The sequence below is a fragment of the Vigna angularis genome, chromosome 6 (genome assembly GCF_016808095.1).
Source record: "Vigna angularis cultivar LongXiaoDou No.4 chromosome 6, ASM1680809v1, whole genome shotgun sequence".
Taxonomy (NCBI): Eukaryota; Viridiplantae; Streptophyta; class Magnoliopsida; order Fabales; family Fabaceae; genus Vigna; species Vigna angularis.
Genome location: NC_068975.1, coordinates 23,353,362 through 23,379,297, shown reverse-complemented (window position 1 = coordinate 23,379,297; position 25,936 = coordinate 23,353,362). Strand labels below are relative to the sequence as shown.

Sequence of the window (25,936 nt, the reverse complement as noted above, 5' to 3'; positions counted from 1 at the left end):
TTCTTTTTGTAGATTCTATTTTTAAAAAATAAATAAAGAAAACACTTTTAAAAATTGATGGTTTTCAAAATAACTTATTTCTTCTATAAAGGAACTTTAACTATGGGTAGCTGGTTTCTCTAATTTGTTGTTTTCAAAGTAAGAAATGTCAATTGATTTAATATGCTATTTTCCATATATTTTGAATAAATGTTATGACAACTAATTATTTAATTTGTAATATTTTATTAAATATACAGAGTTTCGAGTATTAATTTATGATTATCTTACGGTTGTTTGGATAAATTTTTTATAAGATTCTGTAAGTTAAATCAATTTGTGTGCTCCTTTTTGGAAAACTTAGATAACAAAACGATTAAAAGATCAATTAAGTATATAAATTGATTTAAGTTTATAAGATTTTAAATTTATTTATTTTCTATAAGTTCATGGCCTAATGTTTCCTTATGCTTCAAACTCCTAGCATCATTCATAGACGAAGCTATAAATAAATAGAGGAGGGTTAGTATAAAGTTTTTCATTTGATAAATACATGCTATTGAATTTCATGTGAAATATTTATAGTTATATATTTAAAAACATTAATTAAATCAATAAATAGTTAAAATACATGTCATTAAAAAATCTAAATCAACTTTATACTTAAAATTTCTAACCATTTTTCTAAACAAATATTTATCTAAAAAATAGCATAATACGTATTGTTCTAACATTTTGAATAAAAATTTAACTAAAAGAAATAAGTAAACTGCATTTTGTTTTTCTTGATATATGCAAGTTAACATTTATCAGTCCTACCTAACAAAATGTAAATAAATTATATTATTATTTACTTTTACTTGAATGTTGTACATTAATAAATATTGGGTTTTTTGTTATAATTTATATAATTTAATCTAACATATGTGGTCAAGTTAAGATTTTTATATTGTAAGATTTCGGCTAAGATGATATAAAGTTTAAAACATTGAATTATAAAATAAAATAATATAGTTTTCTCTCGAAAATACTAATTATTAAATAAAATATTAATTAAAGTATGACTCTTTTCTTTAGTAAAATAAAAAATTATAAAAAAATATTATTATGAACTTAATTTTTAATATATAAATAAATATAATATAGAGTGAATTTAAAAATCAGTTTTGTAAAAAAATAAGTTAGAGCAATAGTAAAACTTACCTTTTAATAAATCTTAAAGTGATACTATTAAAAGTAAATTAAAATGCAATGGCTCTTTGAATCTAAATAAATCACAGCAATAATTTTCTATATGAACATGTCCAACCCTAATTAAAGTTAAAAGTTAGTGTGTTTATAGATATAAGTGAGATTTGAGTTAATGGAATTAAATAAAATGGATGGTGTATTGTATTAATTAGGTTTAAAAGTTTGAGGCATTGATGGTGGAAAATGAGTAATTTTCACCAAGCACAATCATTCTGGTCTGCCACTCCTTCCCACTCCCATACTTCAATGCACAAATTAATAAGTTAGCTGTTCTTACAAAAAGACATCACCATCTTCAATTCAATGACACATCTATGCTCTGTTTTTTCCAAACCTTCACCTATCTTCTTAGATGCACACTACCAAAACACACCATCACTTCATCAATTTTTTCTTTCAATCTTCACAAATCAGTTGGAAATTCCTGGAAAAGAACCTCCAAAATTTATTCACATTATAACTTATAGATATTTATTAAGATTTTTACTTATCATTACAAACTGTAACAATTTATATATTTTGGTTAACCAATTAATTAAACTACTGCATTTTTAGCAGTTTTCATTTTTAAATTCAATTGATTATCACATTTTTCAGCCATGTCTTTATGAAGCATGGCTATAAATGACCTTCATTAATACTCCTCTCAGTTTAGTGCTTTTAAAAATGTTTTAATTTTTTGTTTCACATTATGTCCCTAAACATGATTAAGAAGAAATTCATTACAAAGAAATACAAGTCATAACAATAAATAGTCTGAGGAACTGAAAAATAACTAGGTGTAGAAGTGATTTTTTAAACAATAACACTATATTCTTATATTATTTAAAAAGTCATATAAATATAATTCTCTATTAATTTCATTTCATTTTATAAGAATTTATCTTTCTATAATTTTTGTAAACATTTTCTCTGTAATTTCTTTAGAAAGCAAAACTCATCCTTCATCAGAAATCATGTGGGGTTGGAAGTTGTTGAGCTTACATGTGTCATTGAAGGACTTGTTGATATGGATTTTCTACATGTAGATATTAAATCATATACGAGTATAGGTTTTAAGGGATAATAGAACTCTTTGTGATAAAAACTCATAATTAAGGTAAAAGAAACTAGTTTAGTTATGTAAAATTTGGAATTTTTTAATGAACGGAGCTATAACGAGAAATTGAAATTGGTTATATGTAAAATTGATTAATTATAGCAAGATTGTCCAATTTTTCCTATCTAAAGTTTATTTTAAACAAAATAATGCTATTTTTGAACTAAGAAAAAGATATATTTGTCTGTATAAGCAAATTAGATAATCTGTTACGGTAAATTAGTTGGGTGCCCATTGACACGGTTGTGTCCATGAGAGGCGATGTGCGGCAAAAGCACCATAATGGGCACAAAGTGGAACTTATGTTCTAGTGGACCTCTGTGCTACCTTCACTAGGTGGAAATGGGTTAACGATGAATACAAATAATTGAATTATGAATTAACATTTTTAGATTTTGTATTTATGTGTATGTGTTGAATAATTTTTGAGAAGTAAAATGTGATGTATGAATTGTTTCAATGAGTAATATTAAAATGTCTTTGCATATATATATATATATATATATATATATATATATATATATATATATATATATATATATATATATATATATATATAATATGAAAGATTGGCCTATGAGAAGGTCAAACATAGCATCATCGTCTATGGGAACTCAAGTTGCATGAACTGAATTATTAGAAAGGAATGATTTAGGAGTGAAAAGATTGATTAAGAATAGAAAGAACATTAGAACATATTTACAGTGACTGAAAAAGAATGAATTGAATGGCTCATCTTTTTGCTTCATGATTAACTGTAAGATATAAGGTTAATATTGTAGACAAAATTTTCTTAATTAAGCATGTTAATGATGATTCAATTTTGGTTAAATTCATTTTATAATTTCCAAAATACTTTTTATCCTTGTAAACAAGCTATTTACACATATTTTATTATGTAGTTATCACCTCAAAATAAATTTAATGATATATATAGAGAGAGACAGAGAGATGGAAGAAAAACTCAAATATCAATTTTTTTAATAAATTTTAAAATATAAAATATAGTCTTCGTACACTTTAGATACTTGCACAGTAAAATATTCTATTGATGTTCGTATTTTTTTTTTCTTTAATTTGTTTTCTTCTTGCATATCATATTACACAAGAATTTTTTTTATTTGTTTTTTATGAAATCATATATAACTTGTATATGAATAAAAATCTTATTTGCGTTAAATAAATAATCAAATGTTTCATTGATATATTTAAAATTATTTGTATGTTCTAGTATTTATAAATACGGATTGAATTCCACTATTCAACTGTTTATAAAGTATTTTGATCACTTTGAAAACCATAATAGGTTAGCTTTTAGATCTGAAAAAATGATCTGAAATTAAAGTTTGTTGGCAGGAATTATATGGATGGACGTAGGAGATTGAAGGGTAAGTGGTTGTTGTTCTTGTAAGTTTACTTTTAGTGGAAATTTAATGATGAAGATTATGAAAATGTTAATTATGTAGCAGAAAAGAGAGTGATGAGACCGAAGGCCTGAACCAAGTTGCAAAACAAGTCAACATCAACAGTGTAATTTATAATTGATGCAAAAGTTTGTGCAGAAGTTGCAGTTGAATTTCATAGAAACCCTAGACACATAGCTTTCTAGTTCCAAGGTAAAAAAAAAAACAAAAAAAAAAACACATACTAGGGTTTGGCTTTAGGCCAGAAAGAGAAAGACTGCTACCCTCAGAACTCGCCATTAAAAATCGAACTAACTCATTACTCTTCAATAACCCTTTTCACAGGAAAAATATAAATAAAATAATTCAAAAGCAATAATTCAGACCCTTCTTCTCTGCTGTTCAGAACAGCTCGTATCTTTCTTGTGTATAATACTTATCAGTCAACAGGTCAAGCTTCAGAGAGTAACTGCCTTCAAAATATGCGTTACGAACTTTGTAGCAGAATAGGTCCTTCTGAAGAAAAGCCTACAAATTCTAGATCACTGAACAGGCCTCATACAATTAATGCCATCCAAGCTAATATATTATTATTATTATTATTATTATTATTATTATTACTGTATTACTGCATAGTAGGAGTACTGTGAAACTATGATATAAATATAGAATCAGGAAAAAATAAAAATAGTTTGTTATAATATTCAACATTTTTAAATATTATCTGCAATTATAATTTTGACTGCAATATCCCAATGTCCCAATGTTTTGAATCCTGTGATGGTATTGTCTGCAAGTTTTTCCCACAGTGTATCAAGAGAAGTTTGAAACGCTCTAACTAAACCTTAAAGAAATTGAAGGATTTTGTTACAGATGAATAATTAAATAAGTTGGCACAGCAGCAAAGAGATATATATATAGAGAGAGAGAGGTAGAGAAGAAAAGGAAAAAGAAAACATTTTTCTCAATAACAATCCAAAATCCCTTAAATTTTCAAGGGTAGCATACAATTTCTCAAAAGAATTTGCATCACTTGATAGATCTCCAGGCCAATATGCAGATTTTGATGTCCATTTGGCAGAAGCCCTTCTTTTTCCTTGAAAAAAGCACATCTGACAAGAAATTGTGAGCATTAACAGAACGGCTATGCAAAAAAAAAAGTTGTTAAAATCTAAAAAATTGAACTTCAACTCCTGATGGCAGTTTAAAACCATGCAGCAAATTCTGCTTGAAGAACTTCAATCTGTCTTTAAGATGCATACAACAACGTAAGAGAATTTAGTGCAGATAATTAGCAAATTCTTTTCTGCAAAAGAGTTCTTCCACAGCACGAGAAAACGAGGCAAGCTTTTGAAAAAGTTCAGGCAATGAAAGAAAACAAAACAAAGCCAAAACATCAAACGACAAACACAAACAACTAAAAAGTACAAACCATTTGTTTTGAACTAAATAGATCAAAAACAAAGGAAATTAAGTAGGAAAAACAAAGAAACAACATGCATGAAGTTACAAAACCTGAGATGGGAGGAATAATAAAAAAAAAAAAAAACCTTTGCAGGAGATAAAAGTCGAGTCAAAATACATAAAAAGAAAAGAGGTGGTTAAGGAAAAAATCGTACACTCCCAATCGTCATCATATCTTTGAAGATCTTGACTTCAGAACCGCCATGATCAGAACCTACAAATCAAGTAACATTCAGAAAGAGAGTGAGGAAGAAAGAAGCATATATAGAGAATAGTTTTCAGTGAGTCTTCTCTTGCAAGAACATGCATCTTTGAAGATGTATATACAGTAAGAAGAAGCCATGAAACTCAGGATAGACAGCGCCAAAGAACACGATGATGTGAAAAATCATGGCGCTATCCCTCCTGAGCTTTACAGATTCTTCAGTACTCTGTCGGCTACGCAAGGAAGAGTGAGAAATTCTTGGAGAGGATGAAATGGAAGAAAAGAAGGTGATGATGTTTGAGGAGGTAGAATGAAGGGTGGAGAGGGGAATTTATAGGAGAGAAAGAAGGAACGTGGCAATTGAAATGTGAAGATTTTTGAAAAAGGTAAAAGGGTTCTTACTTTTGCACTAGAAATGAGAAAGTAGCAGCAAAATTAGACTGGTGAATGCAGCATGCCATGGTTAATGGTTCCACATGGTCTTGTGGCTGATTTAGTGACCAAACAACTTTTCTTTTTTTAATATCTTTTGTCCAAAAAGGTTATCGCATAAACTATATTTTAATCTCTGCTACGTATTCTTAACCTTGTACGTTGCCGACTACGTATTTTTCTCATAAAAAGACATGAGCTACAGAGAAAAATAACTCATAAGGATTGGAATATAAAATAATAAGATATAAAAGGAGTATTGGAAAGTCTTTTATGTCGCATTTGACTTCTTTTTTCTTGAGGAGAATGTTTTGAAAATGCTACCTCATCATTATACTTATTGATGTTTTTATTTTGTTTCTCCTTAAAAGGATAAGATACAGAGATAGGCTATATACGTGTCAATTCTTATTAAGAAAAATTAATATATTTATTGATTAAAACATCATTTCTTTTTAATGTTGATTTTTATAATTTTGAATAATCTCTGTTATGTTGCTTAGTGAGTGATAAGAGTTTGCATAACTTGGACAAAATTAGATTTGAATTCGTAAAAAACCCGCCTTGCACAAAAATAGTGTGTAAGAAAAAATTAACTTACACGAATAAAGTTTTTTATTATATGTATTTATGGGGGAAAGTACTTTTTAAAATGATTTAAATATATTTTAAAAATTAGGGGAACCATGGTCCACCGTATCACCTCCGTTCCCTACTACAAATTACAATCCTTTCATCTTTTAAATATATTTTAGGAATGATGATAATAAATGTTTAACATATTTATTTAAAATGTTCTTGTTACTTAGTAAAAACTATTAAAATGTAAGTAAATGAAGATATATTAAATAAATTGTAAGACTTGTATAATTACAATAGTTCTATAGTAACTTCAACTGACAACAATTAGTGTGCTTAAAATAACATATCAAAATATAATAAAATAGGACAATTATATAACTTCACATTGATTTAATATTTTGTACTAAATCTTATAAAAAACATTTAAATCTTTTAAACATAAACCACTTTATTTTAAAAGTGATTTAAATTAAAATCAGTTCTGTAAACTTGAAGTTATAAAATTAAATTAGAATGCTTATTCATTTTTTTTTGTTATAGTCACTCACTCTTTATTGTAGGACTAATATTCCTAGTTATAAGCACAACTCTATGAAGTTTTAACATAAATTAAAAATTAAGAGAGTGTATTTATTTATATATATATATATATATATATATATATATATAATTTTTTTTTATAACATAAAGGTGAATGGAATGTTTAATTAATCATTATTTAACAATAAAATATTTATCTTAAAATATAATCAGTAAAATAAAAATAACTTTTTTTACAAGATACAACTTCACAAGCTTTATCAACAACATCCTTCATGCCATTGGCCAAACAAACACAAATAAATGGCCTCATTTATAACCACAAAAATAAAGAGGATTTTGATATAAGAATAAATGAGTTTTTTACAGATGTAAGGGTAATATTTTATTTTTCTTTGAAAGAAAAATAGTTGAAGTTGTGGAAGATTCTCTTTGACATAACTATCATATATAAATATAGTTGCAGAAAGATGACATTGCTCATTGATGATAAAAGTTCGGTTAATGTCACTTATTGGCTGCTCGTGCTTTCTGGTTTCGGTTGATTATTGGGTTTTTTTTGGCATGCATGCTAACAAAACTATTGGCAGAGAAGTTCACGAGATGTAGAACACTTGCATCAATCTTTCAAAATTTGAATCTATTTGAATGTTAAGAATATTTTTCTCATGAGGGTTTCAAGTTTTTTTTTATGCTTCAAATTATTCACATAATAAACTTATATATGTTTTTAATTATTATGAATTTATTGTAATATGTTATTGTACTGTTGAAAGAAATATTAGTATGCTTATAAATAATGTTTACATGATCTTCTTTTTATATATTAATATAGAAGATTTTTATAACAACTAATAAAATTAAAATTTTGTCTGTAATCTTAAATAAAATGTTTGTATTAATAATTTGATGAAATATATTAGTACTGTACAGTTAAATTTTAATTGGAATACACTTATCAATAAAGATTATATTCAAACTCAACTCAAATGTGATCAAAATAATTTTTTTTCTATTTAAAATTGAACTTCAATTGCCCACGATCTGAGAAGAAAAAATTATCTTTCAAGATTTAAATAATTGCATTTATTTGTGTAATACTTCAAACATTTCTTTATTATTATTAGTAATGATAATAATAATACTTATTCGACAGTCAATGATTTCTGATTTATGTAAAAATGAAAGAGGTTTTACGGAAATAAAGTATCCAGTGTGGGACTTCTAATATTAGAAAAAGAAAAAGAGTGGAAGCAATGTGATATTGGCGTTTACAGAAGGTTATATATAACTTATTTCAAAATTGCTTTTCATCATAAAAGTTTATTTTAATTATTTTAAAAACAAAAGAATAATATTATATATGATGATGATGAAGTAGCCACCGTCATCATAACCCTAATAGGAGGTGGAAATAAGTTTTGGAAGTACTTTCCATAGTTGGGCAACAATTTTTATATTCCTCCTACATTTCACTGGATATTATAGTTCGGTTTAACAATAAAAAGGATATTTAGATAAGTTAAAAAAAAAGGTTATTTTTAGTTTTGATCATGAACAAAAATAAAGTTTTACGTTATATTTTAGTTATGGAAAAATTGAAATATCAAATCATAAATAAATAATGGAAAGAAACAATTTGGTTATGGTTTTCAAAATAACCAAAACTTAATCTCTCGTTGATTTAAAAAAAAATTAAAAAATTATTTAATTTTAAAAATATTAGACTTTGATTATTATTAAAATAGAGACTTAATACTTTTAAAATTAAATAATATTTTTAAATCATAAAAGTTATTAGGTTTCAATTATTATAAAATTCGAATCTAATATTCTTAAAATTAAATAATATTTTTAATCAAAAAAATATTAAATTTCAATTATTACTAGAATTAAAACTTAATATTTCTTTATACTTCAGTTCCAGTCATACAAAAGTCTAATGCAGACACTTCTTATAAATGATTTTTTTTTTCTATTCACGTATTAAACCAACACAAAAATCAAACAAAACCCACACATTATATTTATCACATCCAACAACAATATGATTTATCCTTACAACAAGTAAATATGTTAAATATTATTATACATGTATTTTGCACAAGTTATATTTAAGTGTTTAATAAACTTATCAAGTATTTAATTTAATGCAATTATTACTGTTTTTCAACTAGTTGTTATATCTCAAAATGACAGATTATAATTACAAGTCAACAAACTACATTCACGCAACAATTTAAGGGACAGAATATTTTTTCTTCCTTTGTTCAAAGCATTTGGTGACGTATGCTTGAATGTTATCAAACTTATTGTTTTCATGAGTGAGTTTGGGGTCTATGAACCCATATACATCATTCAACCATGTATTATTACTGACACCAAACATATATTTGAACACAACATTTATTTGATAAGTAAATAAAGAAATCAATTAAATATAAAGAATGATTCAGAGGCTTACATCATTCATGAATAAGGGTAATATTTAGTTCTTCTGTCCCCAACATAAGTTTTAAGACATCTTGCTTATATCGGTTGATAAGTGTGAAAAATATTTATTATTCATGCTTATTAATACTCTTAAAATTTTAATTATTCATGAGTTATGTGTTTCCGCATAGAAAAATGTAATAGTTGTTAAGAAAGTTGTGTTATCACATTGTATAGGAAATTGTTACATCATTGAAGGATTTGTCAACATTTTCTTGCTCAACCAGTGATGATTCGCTCAACGAGCATAGTGGTTTGCTCAACGAGTGAGATTAGTTAATAGAGGAATATTTGAGTTTTCGCTTAACGAATGAATACTTGTTCGCTCAACGAATTATGTATTTCAGGGAGTGGTTATTTAGTCAAGAAAGAAAGTGAGGGGGTTCTGGTTAGAAAAGGAAGAGAAAATTTACGGAACTTGATAGAGACTGCTTCAAGACATCAAGACGTTGTTTGGGAAAAGATATACGATGCTTTGAATGAGGGTGTGATGGAATTCAAGTTTGGGGAAAGAAAAGATGTTTAATAAATAAAAACAAAAGCAAAAAACAAAAATATTTTGTGTTGATCAAAATGGTGCATAAATTAAAAGAGAAGGTTGAATTGTGAAAGAATATAGTATGAAATGAGTGATATACATTGGAATTTGATGATTGAATTGAGAATTGAAGCATGTATTTGTTTTCTCTTCTTGAGTGATGATTTTGGATTCAGGAAAAACTATGATTATCTTAGCCAAGCCAAGTTTAACCCTAAAAATACCTTTTGACTTAACCAATGGTGTGTGAAGTGTGTGAACTAGATGATTTGCAAAAGATGATGAAATTCTATGACAAATTTATTGATAAACATGTGAGGACAAACACTAAATTGGTGAGTAATGTTGAATCTTTGATCTGGTCGTTCATATTCTATGAACATGTGAACTTTTGAGTGATAAATGTGTCATGTCATACTTGTTTGAAATCTTTGGGAATGCATATAGCTCTTTCTGGTGTGCAAAATCGTTTTATAAAAAATGTCAGATATCTATTGTGTTGTATGTGTTGTGATTTCATGAGGACATGAAATAATTCAAGTTTAGGGGAGTTGATAATGTGAAAAATACTTGTTTTCATACTTATTAATTATCTCAAAGTTGTGTTTATTCATGAAACAATGTGTTTTCCTCATAGAAAAGTTGTAATAGTAAGTAGGAAAGTTGTGTAGTCATTTGTACAGGAATTTATACATTGGAGTACTGTTCGCAATTTCTCGCTAAGTCAATCATCATTTGCTCAACTACAAGGAAGAATTTTCGCTCAACTCACCATGACAACTCCTTGAGCGAATTGCATCAATTAATGGATAAGTAGTTGAGTTTTCGCTCAACGAATGCTTAGCTGTACACTGAGCGAATTAATTAAGTTTGAATTGGCTTTTAGTTCAAGAAAGACAGAAAAGGAATAACTTCTGACAAAACAAAATACGAAAACATCTGAGGAACTCCAGGAAACTACTTCAAGACACCATTTTCGTCAAGGAATTGATTCAAATGTGTACATTCTAGATGACTAGGAGTATCTAGAACTCTATTTCATTAGAATTGGATGTATTGAATTCGTTTTGATGTAATCTTTCTAATCAATATCTTGTGTTCAAATGCTCTTCTTACTTTTCTTGTCATTTTATAAAAATATAATGAATTTTTAAATGTTAATGTTTACTGAAAAGTAAATTTAAATGTGGACATAAGTAAGAGCAACCAAAAGGAACAATGTTAGCAATAACGCATTTTCTTCTGGTCATTCGTAAGCATCAGATTTTAATGTAAATTATATGTTAAGTTGTTTAAAGAATTAATAATTTAACATATATATTTAGAACTTGATTTAAGGAATTGAATATGAATGATTGAACATATGAAATATTGTTCAAGATGTTACTCTAACGTGATTCAGAACCCAATTTCAGTGAAGCTTTCTTTAAACTTTTAATCTTAATTTAAAGTTTATTATTTTAATATTATTTTATCACTATGAATTCCACAATTATTATTAAATTGATTTTGATAAATGAGTTTAATTAGATTATGTAATTAAATTTTCTTGGAAGAACGATTTTGTATTTACTTTTATTAGTATAATTGAAAAAAAAATGTTATCAGACATTTGTAATCGCAAGTATAATATACGAGTTCCCACCCCCTTAGAAAAGTGAACTTCAAAATCGCATCTATGATTGGTAGATTTGCATATCTATTCAATAGTCATCTTAGATTTTATCTTTATGTATGTTCTTTTTTGTCATCTTATGTTGTCATAAACATAAAAAGAAATTAGTTAACAAATCATAGTAAAACTGGGAAAGAAATCTAAGGTTGTAACGAATATTCTGTTAGTTTTTTTATCTGATTAAACATGAAAGAATATATAACATGTGGTTAGGTTCTCTCTAAGAAAGAACTAGAAGGGAAGAAATGATTACATGTGTATAGGGTTCTTCAAAACATAATGATGTTTAAAGAAGAATATCTGTCTTTCAAGGAAGAAATTGTCTTCTAGATTTACTTATATTCTTATGATAAAGTTTCTGTCTCCATGATAACTTTCTTGCACATTTCAGTCACATAAATATTCAATGAAAATAAAGAATGGAAAAGAAATTGCATCATAATCCAAAAAATTAGATTATATCGAAAAATTGTATATAATTAATTACTTTCATAATTAGTCTTAGTTAGAATAATTTTTTTAAACAAGTTTCCTGAAAAATATATTTATATATATATATATATATATATATATATATATATATATATATATATATAAAGGGAGACAACGGTGGTTTTCTATAAATAAATCATAAATTACAAATTTTAATGTCATAAAAACAACTTATGAAGTTTTTAATAACTTTTTATTGATAAATTTTATCAATAATTTTTTTATTATAATAAAGTATAAAAAAAATTATAAATTTTATTTATTTACTAAATTTGAAGATTATTAACAAATTTATTTTATAATAAAATTATTGTTTTATAATATAAAGATGCAACGTTTTTTTTTATTTAAAATGAACGAAATTAAGAAATTTAATTTGGTGGATCTAAACAAGCCTATAAGGTGAGGTATATATAAATGATGGTGCTAACATATTAATCAAGATTATTAAGTCATGATTATTACTTTTGAAGCATTAGAGTCTTAATGTAAACCCCACAGAGATAGTGAGATTAGTCCTTTGGCCACTAATGTAATGACAACTTACTCATACTTTCCGTATTTAAATAATTAATGACAAGATGTTGTTAACTATTATCTTAACAGAATTAGTAAACGAATCAATAGTAAAAAATAAAATAATTTTTATAAAGTTATATTAGAGAGCCATAAACATACGAGAAACATAGAAGTATTATCTATTGGATCTTGAGTGTTGTGTTCATCCATCATAAAATATATTTTTAATTTTTAAATTTTGATATAAAATTAAAATTTATTCATATCTTAAATTTTAATACAGTTTATTTTTGAAACTTTAATATAATTTAGTTTTTAAATTTTAAAAATATATTAATTTAATTTTCTTAATTCAATTAAGTAATTTTTTATATATAAAATTATATTTTTGACATTTAAAATATGTATATTATTTGATATATTTTAACTGAAATACTAACGTAAAATATTATATAATATAATCATTAAATTAAAATTAAATTAAACTGATTGTATTTAATAATTTTTTAAATTTAAAAATCAAAATATATTAAAATTAAAAAAAAAGTTCTAATTTCACATCAAAATTTAAAAATTACAAATATAAATTAACTTTTTAACAAATTTCCACTATAAAATAAAATACTTTTACAATAAGAACATACTGTGATAGCTTCTTATCTCCGACCAACCATCGTGTCCAAAACAAAGGCTAGCCAATTACCTCTTTCACCCTCTTTTCACGAAAAAAAAAGCTTCATGGATAAGGGGTAGTTTTGGAATATTGAGATGAACTTATGCATTGAGATGCAATTTTTTTAATCAAAATCACCAATATTTCGTCTTCATTATTCAAGCACAATAATCGTAATTAAGGTCAAACATATGTATGCATCTCCAGTACATAATCGTAATTAAGGTCTTAAGCTTAAGATATGAATTTTATTAAAAGAAGTTATTAAAATATACTAATCATTTTTAAATACAACTCCAGTTTATCGAAATACTTTTTTCTTATTTAACAAAATGTAGTTACATTAAACTATAACAAGTTACAAAAATATTAATAGTTGTGTACATGTAATTATTATATGTGTTTGTTAAAAGAAACCTTATTTTCTTTACTTTTATTTTTTGTTTGGCAGTTTTATATTGTTGAATGAACAAGACAGAAACATAAATGGAAAAAAGAAAATTGATGTGGAGAACATAAGAAAAGAGTTTATGTTTTGTAGTAATGTTTGTCGAAACAAAAGTGTGTCAACATTGTTTCTTTTGCAATGTAAGTTCATTGCACTATTACTTTTCCTTTAGTCACACTCAATCTCCCTTTTTCTTTACCTGAATCTTCAATTATATGTCAGAATCTTTCTTCCTCAGCTTCTTCTCTTTTAATAATAATAAAACTAAATAAAAAACATATCATTTTTTTCTGGCTAGCATGATTTAGGTCCTTAGCTATGGCTTCTTTCATGGAACTAACATCTCAAAATATATTAAACAAATTTAGGTACAAATTATATCATCTTTGATTGCTAAAATGTAAAAAGAGGGGTCTAATACTAACATGAGTTTATTAAAGAAACTAAATTATGCCTGGTTGATAAATAAATTATTTTAGAAATGTCAAAATAAGTTTTAAAGAGAAAACTAATCTGATTATCACAAATTTGAGTCAAATTAGATTGAAAAGAATCAATTTTTTAAAAACGATTTAAATTGAATTTATTCATTTAAACTTTAAATAAAATAAGTTTAAACCAGATTAAAAGTGGATAAATTATATATGTTAGTCTGTTGAATAACTTATCAAATGATAAGTCAAATTAAATTATAAAATGTTTTATATTTGTTAGTTTGTCAAATAAATGATAAGTCAAATTAAATTATAAAATGTTTTACTTAAAAAAAATAAGTTAAATTATATATGTTAGTCTGTCGAATAACTTATCAATGATAAGTCAAATTCAATTATAAAATGTTTTACTTAAAAAAAAAGTTAAACTATTTACTTTTACTGAAATTCGTGATCAAATTACTTATATACATTAGTGTTGAAATAATGTTTAATGTGACGTATTTAACATTTAACAAAATAAAATTTAAGGTAAAAAATGACTGGTGACAATTTTATAAATAAAACCTAATTATAGAAGTCGGTTAACCGAGTTCTCCGGATCAAATGTCAAATGATCTGATACAAAACTGAAAAGTCACTGTTTTATTGTCTTTAAACGTCGGTTACCGGCTTCCGACGTCTAACTCAAATCAGACGTCGGCTTCCCCTCCACGGACGTTAAAAAAGTTCGAAAATATCACATTTTAAGCACTAATATTAATTTTTTTACGGCATAAACGTCGATTCTCCCAAACCAGACATCAAATCCTCGGTCAGAAACTACAAAATCAGCATTGAAATGTCACTTTTTTAGACATTAAACATCAAACATAGAAGGGACCGATGTCTAATACACATTAGATTTCAGATCCCCTTCCACAGACGTCAATAAGTTGCGACAATACGCCAAAATGGATTTTTTTAGCAATTAGACGTCGGTAGTGGAGGGGAGCCGACGTCAAATGTCCTTTTAAACCCCAAAAGCTCAGCGAGCTTCATTTTATTTCCCATTTTTGTTTGAGTTTTCGTTTTGTTCGCGTTCTCCATTGTTGCTGCAAAGTATGTTTGATTGATTTTCTTCGAATTAATTTATTTTACATTGATTAACTTTAGTTTGCACAGATTAAATTTCATTTGCACAGATTAAATTTCATTTGCACTGATTAAATTTCGTTTGCACCGATTAATTTTGGCTTATAATGTAGTTTTTTGCATGAGTTGACGTATCTCGACGACGACATTGAGTGCCCAATCTCCATTGCTTGAAATTCATAGTATATAAAATTTTGTGATATGTTGGAGTCGTTTTTTGTATTTCAGGTATGGTAATATAGTAAAAACAAATTAATTTTTTTTTAAAAAATGGAAGTCGCTTTAGGAGGAGTCCAACAATAAAATTGACGTTTGAAAAAGGGGATTCGACGTCAAAATTGACGTCTCCCAATAAAATATTGGATCTAGATTGAATGTTGAATGTAGAAAATAACAAACGTCATAAACTTTTTATGCAGTAATGATAAATCATATTAACTCACTTTAATATTTCATTTCATACTCTTATTATATATATTTTAAAAAATTGATAAACTTAAGGAAATATGAAACATCTAAACAAAATTAATAAAGTAAAATATCAATAATTAAGATAATGAGAAAATAATGTTTTGTATCCAACGTATTATTCTTCATTAATGAAAAATAGATAACATTTTATTTATTGTTTAATATTAATGAATAATATTTAAAATAGTTTTAAATAGAAAGTGAGATGAAATGCATTATTGACAGCACTATGTTGGTAGGTGTGCAAAGCAATTGATTTGAGATAAAGAGGCCGAACCTCACAATTGCCCACCACATTAATTCTCCAAAAATATCTCACACTTATATACCTATGTATGAAAAACAAATTGTATGTTATTCTAACAAAAAAGTAAAACTCTATTTTTTACCTAGTTTTTAGAACTTTAATAAAATATTTATCATTTAGAACTTTAAAATATTATAAAGTACGCGACTTCTATCGTAGTTTTACGCTGTGTGATATGTAGTTTTTCGCTATCGTAGTTTTTTTTTGGTTATTAAATTCTCACCAAAAAAAAATGAATTAAATAAAAATAATACATATTTTTTTCTTTCTAAACAAAGAGGGAAACATATATAAAATTGATAATTAGGCCAAAACTACGAATTATTTAAAAAAAATTAATTTAAAATCGGGAGACCGAAATCACAAATAATAAAAGCTTAAAGAGAGACCAATATTACAATGTAACCTAATTAAATTACTTTTTATAGAAGAAAAAAAAACACGTACATTTTCGTCAATCTAGTTCAGAATATGTAGTTTTAGATCACATAATTGAGTTTAGTGAAAAAGAAGATTTTCTTGTAGAATGAGGAATTAAAATTTTAGTGAAAGAAGATATTTGATGTTTGTGTTTGATGGTATTTTTAACAAAAGTGTCTCTCAAAAAGAAATTGTAAAAGGAAAAAATAAAGTGACGACGCAGCTTGTGCCCTACAATTTGAAACCACTTGTATGGTATATAAAGATGTGACAGGCTTATCCCTTCCTAGTATTTATTTGTATTGCGATTAAATGAATAATTATAAATTTTGTTTGAAAAGAATAAAACTAAATTCTACTCAAATCTAATTCCACATACAGTTTTTGTTTGATAAGTACACAAAATATATACGAGGGAGGGTAAGAAATATTTGTATCATTTTGTATGATGTTTGTATTAAATGACTATCCGGTAGATTACATACTAGATGTTCGATATTCAATACTTACATATTGAAGGGTTAGGAGAAGAATTAAGTGTTCAGTTTATAATGAGATGGGCTAAATATGTTTTTAGTTCTTAAATTATCAAGCGAATTTGTTTTTAGTTTCTCCTTTAAATTAAGCTACATTTTGATCCTTCTCCTTAAAGAAATCATAATTTTTGTCCTCCAAACCCAACGATGATAAAGAAAGGCTAAGGTGGCTCACGGTGGAGTTGCACGATTTTTTTTTTCTGACATTGAGTCAGTCTTTCTCAGCTTTTCTCCCTCCCTCCCTCTCCTTCATCTCCTTCCTTCCATCTTCCACTCCCTCCATCATCTTCACCAAATCCTCAATCATCTTCTCCAAATCCTCTAAACAAAGAAATCCATCACTGCCACCGCAATCACCATCTCTACCTCTCTCAACCCAACCTCCCCACCCAACATCCCTATTTTGTTCCTCGACTCAAAATGAAAGAAGTGAAATCGCTTTTGTTTCAAGACGGGGTGTGTGGGCATAGGCATCTTTGCTAACGAGGTTAGCGATGTGGTGATGGTCGGGGTAGCTGCGGTCTTGCACGTGCGCCATTTTCCGGAAGAAGGGGTGCTTGATGAACTTGTCAGCCTCCTCCGCCACGTGTATGATAAACACACTGAAATTATTGTTTGTTAACTAAAGAAGATTCTGCAAGATCGATGGCACGAGCAAGGGCTGCAACTTTATTCTCGCACTCTCTCTGCTCATCAGCTAGATCACTGTCAGCTACGATTCCCGCCCCAGCTTGGAGGTGGGCAACCCATTCTCTACGTTTGTTCATATGATCCTTGTACGAGTACATCGTATCATAACGAGCATTAGTACGGAAAACTATGGTTCTCAGTGCAAGGGCTATGTCCATATCGCCATTAAAAAATATGCCTCCAAATCCCCCGTTATATGGCCCTCGTCTTGCCACTTCCAACTCATCAATCAACTCCATTACTTTTACTTGTTTTATAACAATCCAATCATTTACATAATGTTCAGCTATAACTACCTCCCAATTAACTCTATTTTTTAAGCACACGTAATATCAGAACTGAATGTGAGTGCCTGTCGTATGATGGACAAAAACTACATTAGCAAGGGTTCTAAAATTGACCTTCGGTGCTCCACTAACTGTACCAACAGGTAAAGCAGCACGCAATGCATCCCAGCTTGTTAAGTTATCTAACAACTCCCCAGTGACCTGCAAATACAGGTGTACTTTACCATCATCTCAGAATAAGCTTCACCAAATCCACGAAATAAACTAATTTTAAAAGTAATATTCATGTTCAACATCTCACGAAACAAGCTCTTAGTCATAATTTCTTTGGCAAAAATATATAGGCCTGTTGGTTTCGATAAACACTGTCCTCTTAGGATTAAGGGAAAACAAAAGATAGGCGCATCTTTTCTAGTTTTTATTTTCAAAGTTCTGACTAAAAACTGGAAAGTGATTAGTCAATATAAGAGTAAACGTTCACTTTCCCTACAAGTGATTGTAAAACAAATGTTGTTGTATCTGACATTAACGGAAACTCGCGACAGTTTATTCTTCAATTTGATAAGAATGACCAATAAAGCATAAATATTGAAGAGATCATCAGAGCATAAAAAATGTTAGATTTTCATGTGTAAATAGAATAGGGATGCTAGGTGGGTGGTGGTGATGGATTTCTTTGTTTGAAGGATTTGGAGAAGATGATGGAGGGAGTGGAAGATGGAAGGAAGGAGACGAGGGGGAGGGAGGGAGAAAAGCTGAGAAAGACTGACTCAATGTCAGAAAAAAAAATCGTGCAACTCCACCGTTAGTCACCTTGGTCTTCTTTTAACGATGTTGGGTTTAGAGGACAAAAATTATGGTTTCTTTAAGGAGAAGGATCAAAATGTAGCTTAGTTTGAAAGAGGGACTAAAAACAAATTCGCTTGATAGTTTAGGGACTAAAAACATATTTAACCCTAATGAGATTAACTCTAATCATAAACAATTTAAGATAAAGTGTAATTATTACTGATTGAATAGTGATTAGGTTGTTATTGATCAAAGACTCACTTTAAAATCTATAAATACAAGTTTCAAGTAAAGAGATAAGTGATTACATTTAATACGAATATAATATCCGAACTATCGAACTCGAGTGAGTGTTTAAATGTTTCAGAATGTAGGGTTAAAATCAACTCCCATAAGCAATGTCAAAGTCCAAAGTATTCAAAGGTTTTTCTTCGCTCCAGATTCAATATAGTCATTCGTCCAAGACCACTTGAAGGACAGTTACAAAAGATGCTCCAATACTAAAGTCTTGTTCAAATACCCTCTAAGGAGTCTTGGACAAATGGTTACAACAGATTTGGAGCAAAGGATATCGTTTGGATACTTTGATTTATGATATTGCTTGTAGGAATTGACCTCGATCCTACACTACGAAACATTTTAGTGTCCATCCGAGTTTGATAGTTCAGATATTAAATGCAATCATTTATCTCTTTACTTTAAACTTGTATTTATAAATTTCAGAGTGAGTCTTTTATTAAAGGTGGTTCAATCACGATCCAATTGGTAGCAATTACACTTTGTCCTAAGTTGTCTATGATTAGGTTTTATTTCATTACAAACTAGATGTTTGATTTTCCTCTTAACCGTTCGGTCTGCAAGTACTGAATGTCGATTGTTCTGTTTACGGCTGATTGGTACAATGTTATTTTATTTTATAAAGCTAAAATGTATTTTATAATATTTTATGAATATATGAATTTTAATTTAATATATTTTTTTGTATATTTAAAAATTGAAATTTAAGATTAAAAAAGTTTAAATCATCATATAATAAAACACGTGGGGCAAAAGAAAACTTAATTAAAAGAATAGAATAGAATATTACATAAATTAAAGGATATTATAATTCACACCTTGGAAGCTTAAGCAAAAATGTCAGAAGAAATTATGTATAACTATAAATTTTGTGGGTAGAGTTATAAAGAGATTTAATGTGTTAAATATTATTCAGAAGCTTGGGTATATCTACCAAGTGAATAAATTTATAAAAGGGTAAAATTATAATTATTTAAAAATCTTATAATAAAAACAGATTTTTCAATAAGCTTTTCTGATATTTGAATTAGACTTTAAAAATAATTTTATAAATGTTATAAGTGTAATCTATCAAATTCTTTTGTAGTGGTTCCATATTTTGATTAATACTGATTATAAGCATCAAAGTGTATTGTTCTTGATTCCAAAATCAAAAGCAACATTACCACATGAAATTTCCTATATGATAAGTTAAAATTACCCAATAATGAACAAAAAAGAGACAATACTAAAAACATATACTGTATCAAACTACATTACACAAAAATGAAAGATGTGTTCATAATTTACCCTCTTGGACTAAAACAATTTGTTGTTGAGGCAAACAAAGACGTGTATTGTTGCTCTTGATCTAACTAATGTAATTTATTTAATATGAGAATTTCAATTTATATTTAATTTTCTAACAAAAAAATAAATATGTATTTTTTTTCCTTAAAGAGGTTAGGTTAAAAGAAATATAAATTCTTTTAAATATAAGTTAAATTTAATTTAGAAATTAAACAAATTCGAATTAGATTGAAAGTGAATTAATCCAGTCACCAAGAATAATTTTTTATTAATTTCTTTATATTTTTTTACAAAATTTATATTTTAATTATATACTACTTCTAATTATGCAGATTGATAATTTCATCTTTTTAAATATTAGAATGATATTCAACAATGTTTAAATAATTTAATATTTAATTTATTTATTTATCAAGTTGCCACTTTAACTTTTAATTATTATCTTTATAATAATAAATAATATATAATAAAATAGATGTTTAATTCTATTCCTGTTATTAAATAATGAGTCCAATCAATTTATTCTATTGTACTATAATAAATATAATAATAAATTAAAAAATTAAAACATTTTTAAATAACTTGATCCAATAACAGGAGAGTAAGCCAAATAGAATCGTGTCATTTTTAATTAAACTAATTCGTGTGAACCATATCATTTCACTGTGATCCCCTGTTCAAACCTAATTAGTAAAACAATTGGTTTTGGTTGTACTGCAAAGATATATTCAATATTTTATCAGAAAATCCAGAAAAAATATAGGGTTAAATATGTTTTTTTTTCCTTAACTTTTAGCGAAAATTGGAATTAGTCTCTCTCTTTAAAACTTTGGCCTAATTTAGTTCCCAAACTTTCAAAATATGTGAATTTAATCCTTTTAACTAAATTTTGTTAGATTTATTTGATATTTCAAATGCGTTTCATGATAGCATTTGAGTTGTTTACACCGTTTGACACATTTTTGATTCAATGTTCACTAAGAAATGCTTTTAAAACATCAAATAAAGTTAACAAAATTTGGTTAAAAGACTAAATTCATACATTTATAAAGTTTGGGAACTAAATTAGTCCAAAGTTTTGAAGAGAAACTAATTTCAATTTTCACTGAAAGTTAAGGGACCAAAAACATATTTAACCCAAAAATATACCATCTTCACTATCATCACCAAACACCAAACAGTAAACTTAACTTTCTTTCTTAGAAATTTTTTTTGAAAAGAATCAAACCTGTAATAAAATTCCAAACACCAACAGAAAAAACTACTTTTAAACAAATATTATCCAAAACATTTACCCACGTTTCCTTTTTTGACATAGTCAAATCTTGAACTCATGTAAAATGGATTTGAAGATTTACGTCTATATTTGACCACTTCAAAAATTGACCAAAAAGATCATAGTCATATAAACCAAATTATTTTATAATCTATTTTTGACGTGTTACTTTACATTCAATTTGCTTTATTGAAACAACTTTACTAACTTTTGTTTGATGTTGTTGTTTAGTTTATTAACTCAATCCAAAAAAAGTCTTCGACCAGCAAGAAAATTCCATTTAAGTATTACTTTACAGAAAGATTGCTTTGATCTTAATACTAAATAATTTATACATTTGATCTCAGCCTTTTAACAGCAGTATAATAATTTTCGTTGGCAGAGAATGTTAATATTCCGTTTATGTGCCTAACAGCCTTTCACTTAAAATTTCAAATTAATAAACTTATTTTACCTGAAATTCTTCTTTCTTTCTTTCAAGTGTTTATGAAAAAAAATTATCCAATGAAAAAAATTGTCTTCTTTCATATGCATAACAAGCAAATCTCATGAACTCACAACCTGACCAACTATTACTGTAATATCATCAAGCTTTCCACCTGGTAGAAAAAAAAAAGGGGTCTGTGAGCTATCTGTAAGGGAAAAAAGAGGTATGTTTTAGAAGATTTTATGACATACCAGTAAGCTTCATTCCAAGAATCTTCTTCCATAAGGGGGGCTTAAAACCCTGGAAAGTTGTAAAGAAAAAACACAACAAAAATAGATAGTTACTTCCTGGTTAGTGGTTGCAACTCTTTCCAAGAATGAGAAACAGGTTTCCCTCACAAGAAGTCATTTTCCAAAATGAATCAAATGATGGAAAGCTATAAGGAACATATAATTTTCTATATAAAAAAAATATGTATTGTTAAGCAAAGGAAATCAATTATAATCTTTTCTTACCCTAGACCTGGCTTCCAAGGAATAGGGGGAATCAAAATTTGAATCCAATGCATGACTGCTTGCCAAGTTAGCTAATGACTTTGCTAGTAACAACATAAATTTCAAATCAGTGAAACTCACAATATCATCAAAATTCCTCAGGTTAATCAAGTATTTATACCAGTTTCTGCAACATCTTTGTATTTAACAATTGTTTGAACAATTTCGTGGTCAAAAACATTGTCAAAAAGGCCATCGGATCCCATGACAATTGTGTCTCCTTCCATCAACTCAACATTGCATACCTGTTTTCCTGCAGAGGTTAGTAAAAGAAAAATATAACAGAAGAACCACATCTATCTCAAATGGAAAATGAGACTGTCCCCTTTGGAAAACGGTGTATTAAATTCTGACTCAATAAAGGTACTACACCCATGGACACTAATGAAGGGGTGTCTCTGCCCTCCAAAACCAACAGTTTGACTGACATGTGAGCTCAAAACACCATCATAACAATACCAATTTAGTTCTTCATTTGACATATGAAACAAAAAATTAAATCTTGCACAGTTTGAAGAGTCAAAACAGATAGAGTGGAAGAGGAAAAAAAGGTTAAACAATAGTACTAGCAAGGATTGTTAAATGGTACCGCTGCATCAAGGTATGTTTGGCCAGCTCTCTCAGAGCTTAGTTGGAATGGACAGTCAAAGTAGTGCTCTTGGGGAGAAATAGAAAAAACTACGTGGCCTGAAGAAAAGCACATAAGGAAAATCATTGGAGAAGGAATTAAGTGTTCTGGAGAAAGATAGGTCCAGAAATTAAAATACACTAAGCAAATTGCATTGCATCTTTTAGAAAATATTATGATTGGATGAAATATAGCACGTGATATTACCATTACGGATGAGTTTTAATCCACAATCCCCAACATTAGCAATCCTCAGAGTCCCATTCTTCTCCAGCATAGCAACGATGCTTCTCAGACAAAAGTACAGATGAGGAAATTAATGGTAGAAAGAAACATCCAACGTGAAAGTCAATGTTTTATTACTTTTCTCTAAATTGGAAATCCAGATAAAATAGGATAAACTTACACAGTAGCTGAGCCTGTGGAGGAAGTAGCAGCATGTGCTTTCCTTATAAGAATTTGAGGATCATAGTTCACCTAAATTCATAAATATTTTAACATGTGTTGAGTTGTTAGAAAACAGCATTACATGCACAGAAGCATTGTTATTGATATGCCAATGAAAATGATAAGAAAAGCATTAAATTCACAAATGAATGTACTTATAACCAAAATTATTCTAATTTAGCAAATTCCTCAACAGAAAGTGTGTTTGTGCTATGCTACCTCCTCGTCTTCAATAAAATTGGAAGCATTAGCAAGCAATTCACGAGGGAACAAAGAAGGATCCACGTCCTCTTCAGCCCAACTGCGACACATAACAGAAAAGTACCATTTAAGAGAGGTTTTTCCATTTCACAAAAAAGAATATCTCAATAAGAAGAAACACAACACCATTTAAACGAAACAAAGGATTATCAAAATTAAAGCTTCTATATTCTTGGGGTTCTTTCTTTTTGGTTTTCGAGTCTTCCACTGTGCAAGAACCAGAAAAGAAAGTAGCATACCCAGAGACCCCATCAGCAACAGCAATGACTCCCCCATTATAGTTGCTAACAAAGAAAGCATCTTCCCCACCTGTGTTAACCTTTAGCAACAAAGACCAGCACTTGGTTAACCAAGAGTACATGTGTTGTGTGCGTCTACAATGATGTTTTATTATTATTCATAAATAACAAAGCATGGAAATGGCTTGATGTTCAAGGGTTTCAGTTCAGTTGGATTGCTATTTGCTACAACCTTTTTTGGATGTGGAATGAGGCAAGTCCCGACACAAAATGATACTTCTGACCTACAATCTCAGAAACAGAAATCAAACCAAAAAACATATTTTAGAAAGGTTCAAAAACACATCAAGAATCAGAAAATGAATAGTAGCTCACCGAATTAAAGGGTTAAGTTCTGAAAAAGAAGAAGAGAACACCACTCTTTTCCTCCTCTTAGCAGTTTCATTGATAGCAGATAGGGAATGAATGAGTTGTTGAGATTGAGAATGAGATATCATTGCAGCCCTCAACATGGGAATTGCCATTGTTTCCCGCTTCAACCTCAGCACTCTCTCTCCGTCACACACTGCCATGAAAATCGAAGTTTATCGTCAATTTGATTTTGCCAAGAAGATATTTATAATTATATAATTTTATTAAAATAAAGTGTATAACAAGCACCAGTGGTCTAGTGGTAGAATAGTACCCTGCCACGGTACAGACCCGGGTTCGATTCCCGGCTGGTGCAAACTTTTTTTTTATTTTTCTGTTTTTCAAAATATTTTTATTATTTTTGAAATTTTCGAAATTTAATTACTTCTTACTTCACGTTCTTCACTGCTTGGTTTTCTTTCTTCATCTTCATTTCAAGTTGCAGAAATGAACGGTGGCGCCATGGATTTTATCGAAGGTAAATAATCCTTTCATTATTTTCTTTGTATTTTCTCAGGAAAATAATTCAATCGCTTTCATGAATACGTAGAAAACGGAAACGGAAGCGACTCAGACGTCAATTCCGATGACGCGCCGGAATACTACCAGCCGATCTCTGCCTTGGACGACGACGAGAGCTCCGACGGCGGGGAATTCAGGCAGCTGCCGAACGGATTCTTCGTGCACGGCGTGACGGAGAATGGGATCTCATCTCTGGATATGAACGATGTCGTAGAGAAAAGCAGCAGCGACGAAGAGAACGAAGAGGAGGAAAGCAGCACAGAGGAGGTCGATAGGGCAGTGGTGGAGGACGAAAACCGCCGGAACGCGCCGCTCACGGAGGAAAACGCGACGAGAGTGATGGAGGCGATGCGCGGAGTGTCCTTTGCCGGAGTGGTTCCGGATTGGGCGGCTCGAGATCCCGATGATCGCTGGATTGATCAGCTTCGCAGATTGAGAGGATCGCCAAACACTTGAGTAAAATAAGATACTCAGATTCGCGCCATTTTCATTTCATTGTTCAGAATTTGTCATAATTTTGTTTTTGTTACTCGTTGTCCTTGTTGTCACAGATCCTAAATGTGTTTTTGAATGAAGATTTAGCATAATTGTTTTCGAAATAAAGGATTCTGTTTGAAAATTTTGATCTTAACAATTTCTATGTTCGGTAGTATTTTCTAGTTATAATTACCTCTTCAACTTTTGAAATATCTTGAAATTTATGGTGTATGTATGAAGCACTGG

The 25,936-nt window shown here is 28.5% G+C and overlaps 3 protein-coding genes, 1 long non-coding RNA gene and 1 other non-coding gene across 6 annotated transcripts; 2 read left to right on the top strand and 3 right to left on the bottom strand.

Moving 5' to 3' along the window:
• Positions 1-3,845: 3,845 nt before the first annotated feature.
• LOC128197423 (uncharacterized) lies at positions 3,846-5,688 on the bottom strand. The gene is made up of 2 exons (XR_008249957.1): positions 5,352-5,688; positions 3,846-4,844 (listed from the first exon to the last, which is right to left on the bottom strand). It is a non-coding gene; the product is annotated as an uncharacterized LOC128197423 (long non-coding RNA).
• A 12,015-nt stretch (positions 5,689-17,703) lies between these two features.
• On the bottom strand, positions 17,704-18,024 carry LOC108341498 (anthranilate synthase alpha subunit 2, chloroplastic). Its single transcript, XM_017579173.2, has one exon. The coding sequence runs from the start codon at positions 18,022-18,024 to the stop codon at positions 17,704-17,706; it is 321 nt and encodes a 106-aa protein (XP_017434662.2).
• Positions 18,025-22,123: 4,099 nt separating this feature from the next.
• LOC108342247 (probable protein phosphatase 2C 26) lies at positions 22,124-24,853 on the bottom strand. 2 transcript variants are annotated; one of them, XM_017579993.2, is made up of 11 exons: positions 24,656-24,853; positions 24,513-24,564; positions 24,281-24,360; positions 24,000-24,081; positions 23,740-23,810; positions 23,541-23,620; positions 23,295-23,392; positions 22,827-22,950; positions 22,667-22,749; positions 22,403-22,451; positions 22,124-22,323 (listed from the first exon to the last, which is right to left on the bottom strand). In XM_017579993.2, the coding sequence occupies exons 1-11, from the start codon at positions 24,850-24,852 to the stop codon at positions 22,271-22,273; spliced, it is 969 nt and encodes a 322-aa protein (XP_017435482.1). In that variant the 5' UTR covers position 24,853; the 3' UTR covers positions 22,124-22,270. The 2 variants fall into 2 exon arrangements, 1 of the variants encoding a protein (XP_017435482.1); XR_001833357.2 differs by having other exon boundaries at positions 22,302-22,323; positions 22,667-22,744.
• An 83-nt stretch (positions 24,854-24,936) lies between these two features.
• TRNAG-GCC (transfer RNA glycine (anticodon GCC)) lies at positions 24,937-25,007 on the top strand. The gene has a single exon. It is a non-coding gene; the product is annotated as a tRNA-Gly (tRNA).
• A 44-nt stretch (positions 25,008-25,051) lies between these two features.
• LOC108340902 (uncharacterized) lies at positions 25,052-25,854 on the top strand. Its single transcript, XM_017578467.2, has 2 exons — positions 25,052-25,169; positions 25,242-25,854. Exons 1-2 carry the CDS (start codon positions 25,139-25,141, stop codon positions 25,667-25,669), a joined length of 459 nt encoding a protein of 152 aa, XP_017433956.1. The 5' UTR covers positions 25,052-25,138; the 3' UTR covers positions 25,670-25,854.
• Positions 25,855-25,936: the final 82 nt, after the last annotated feature.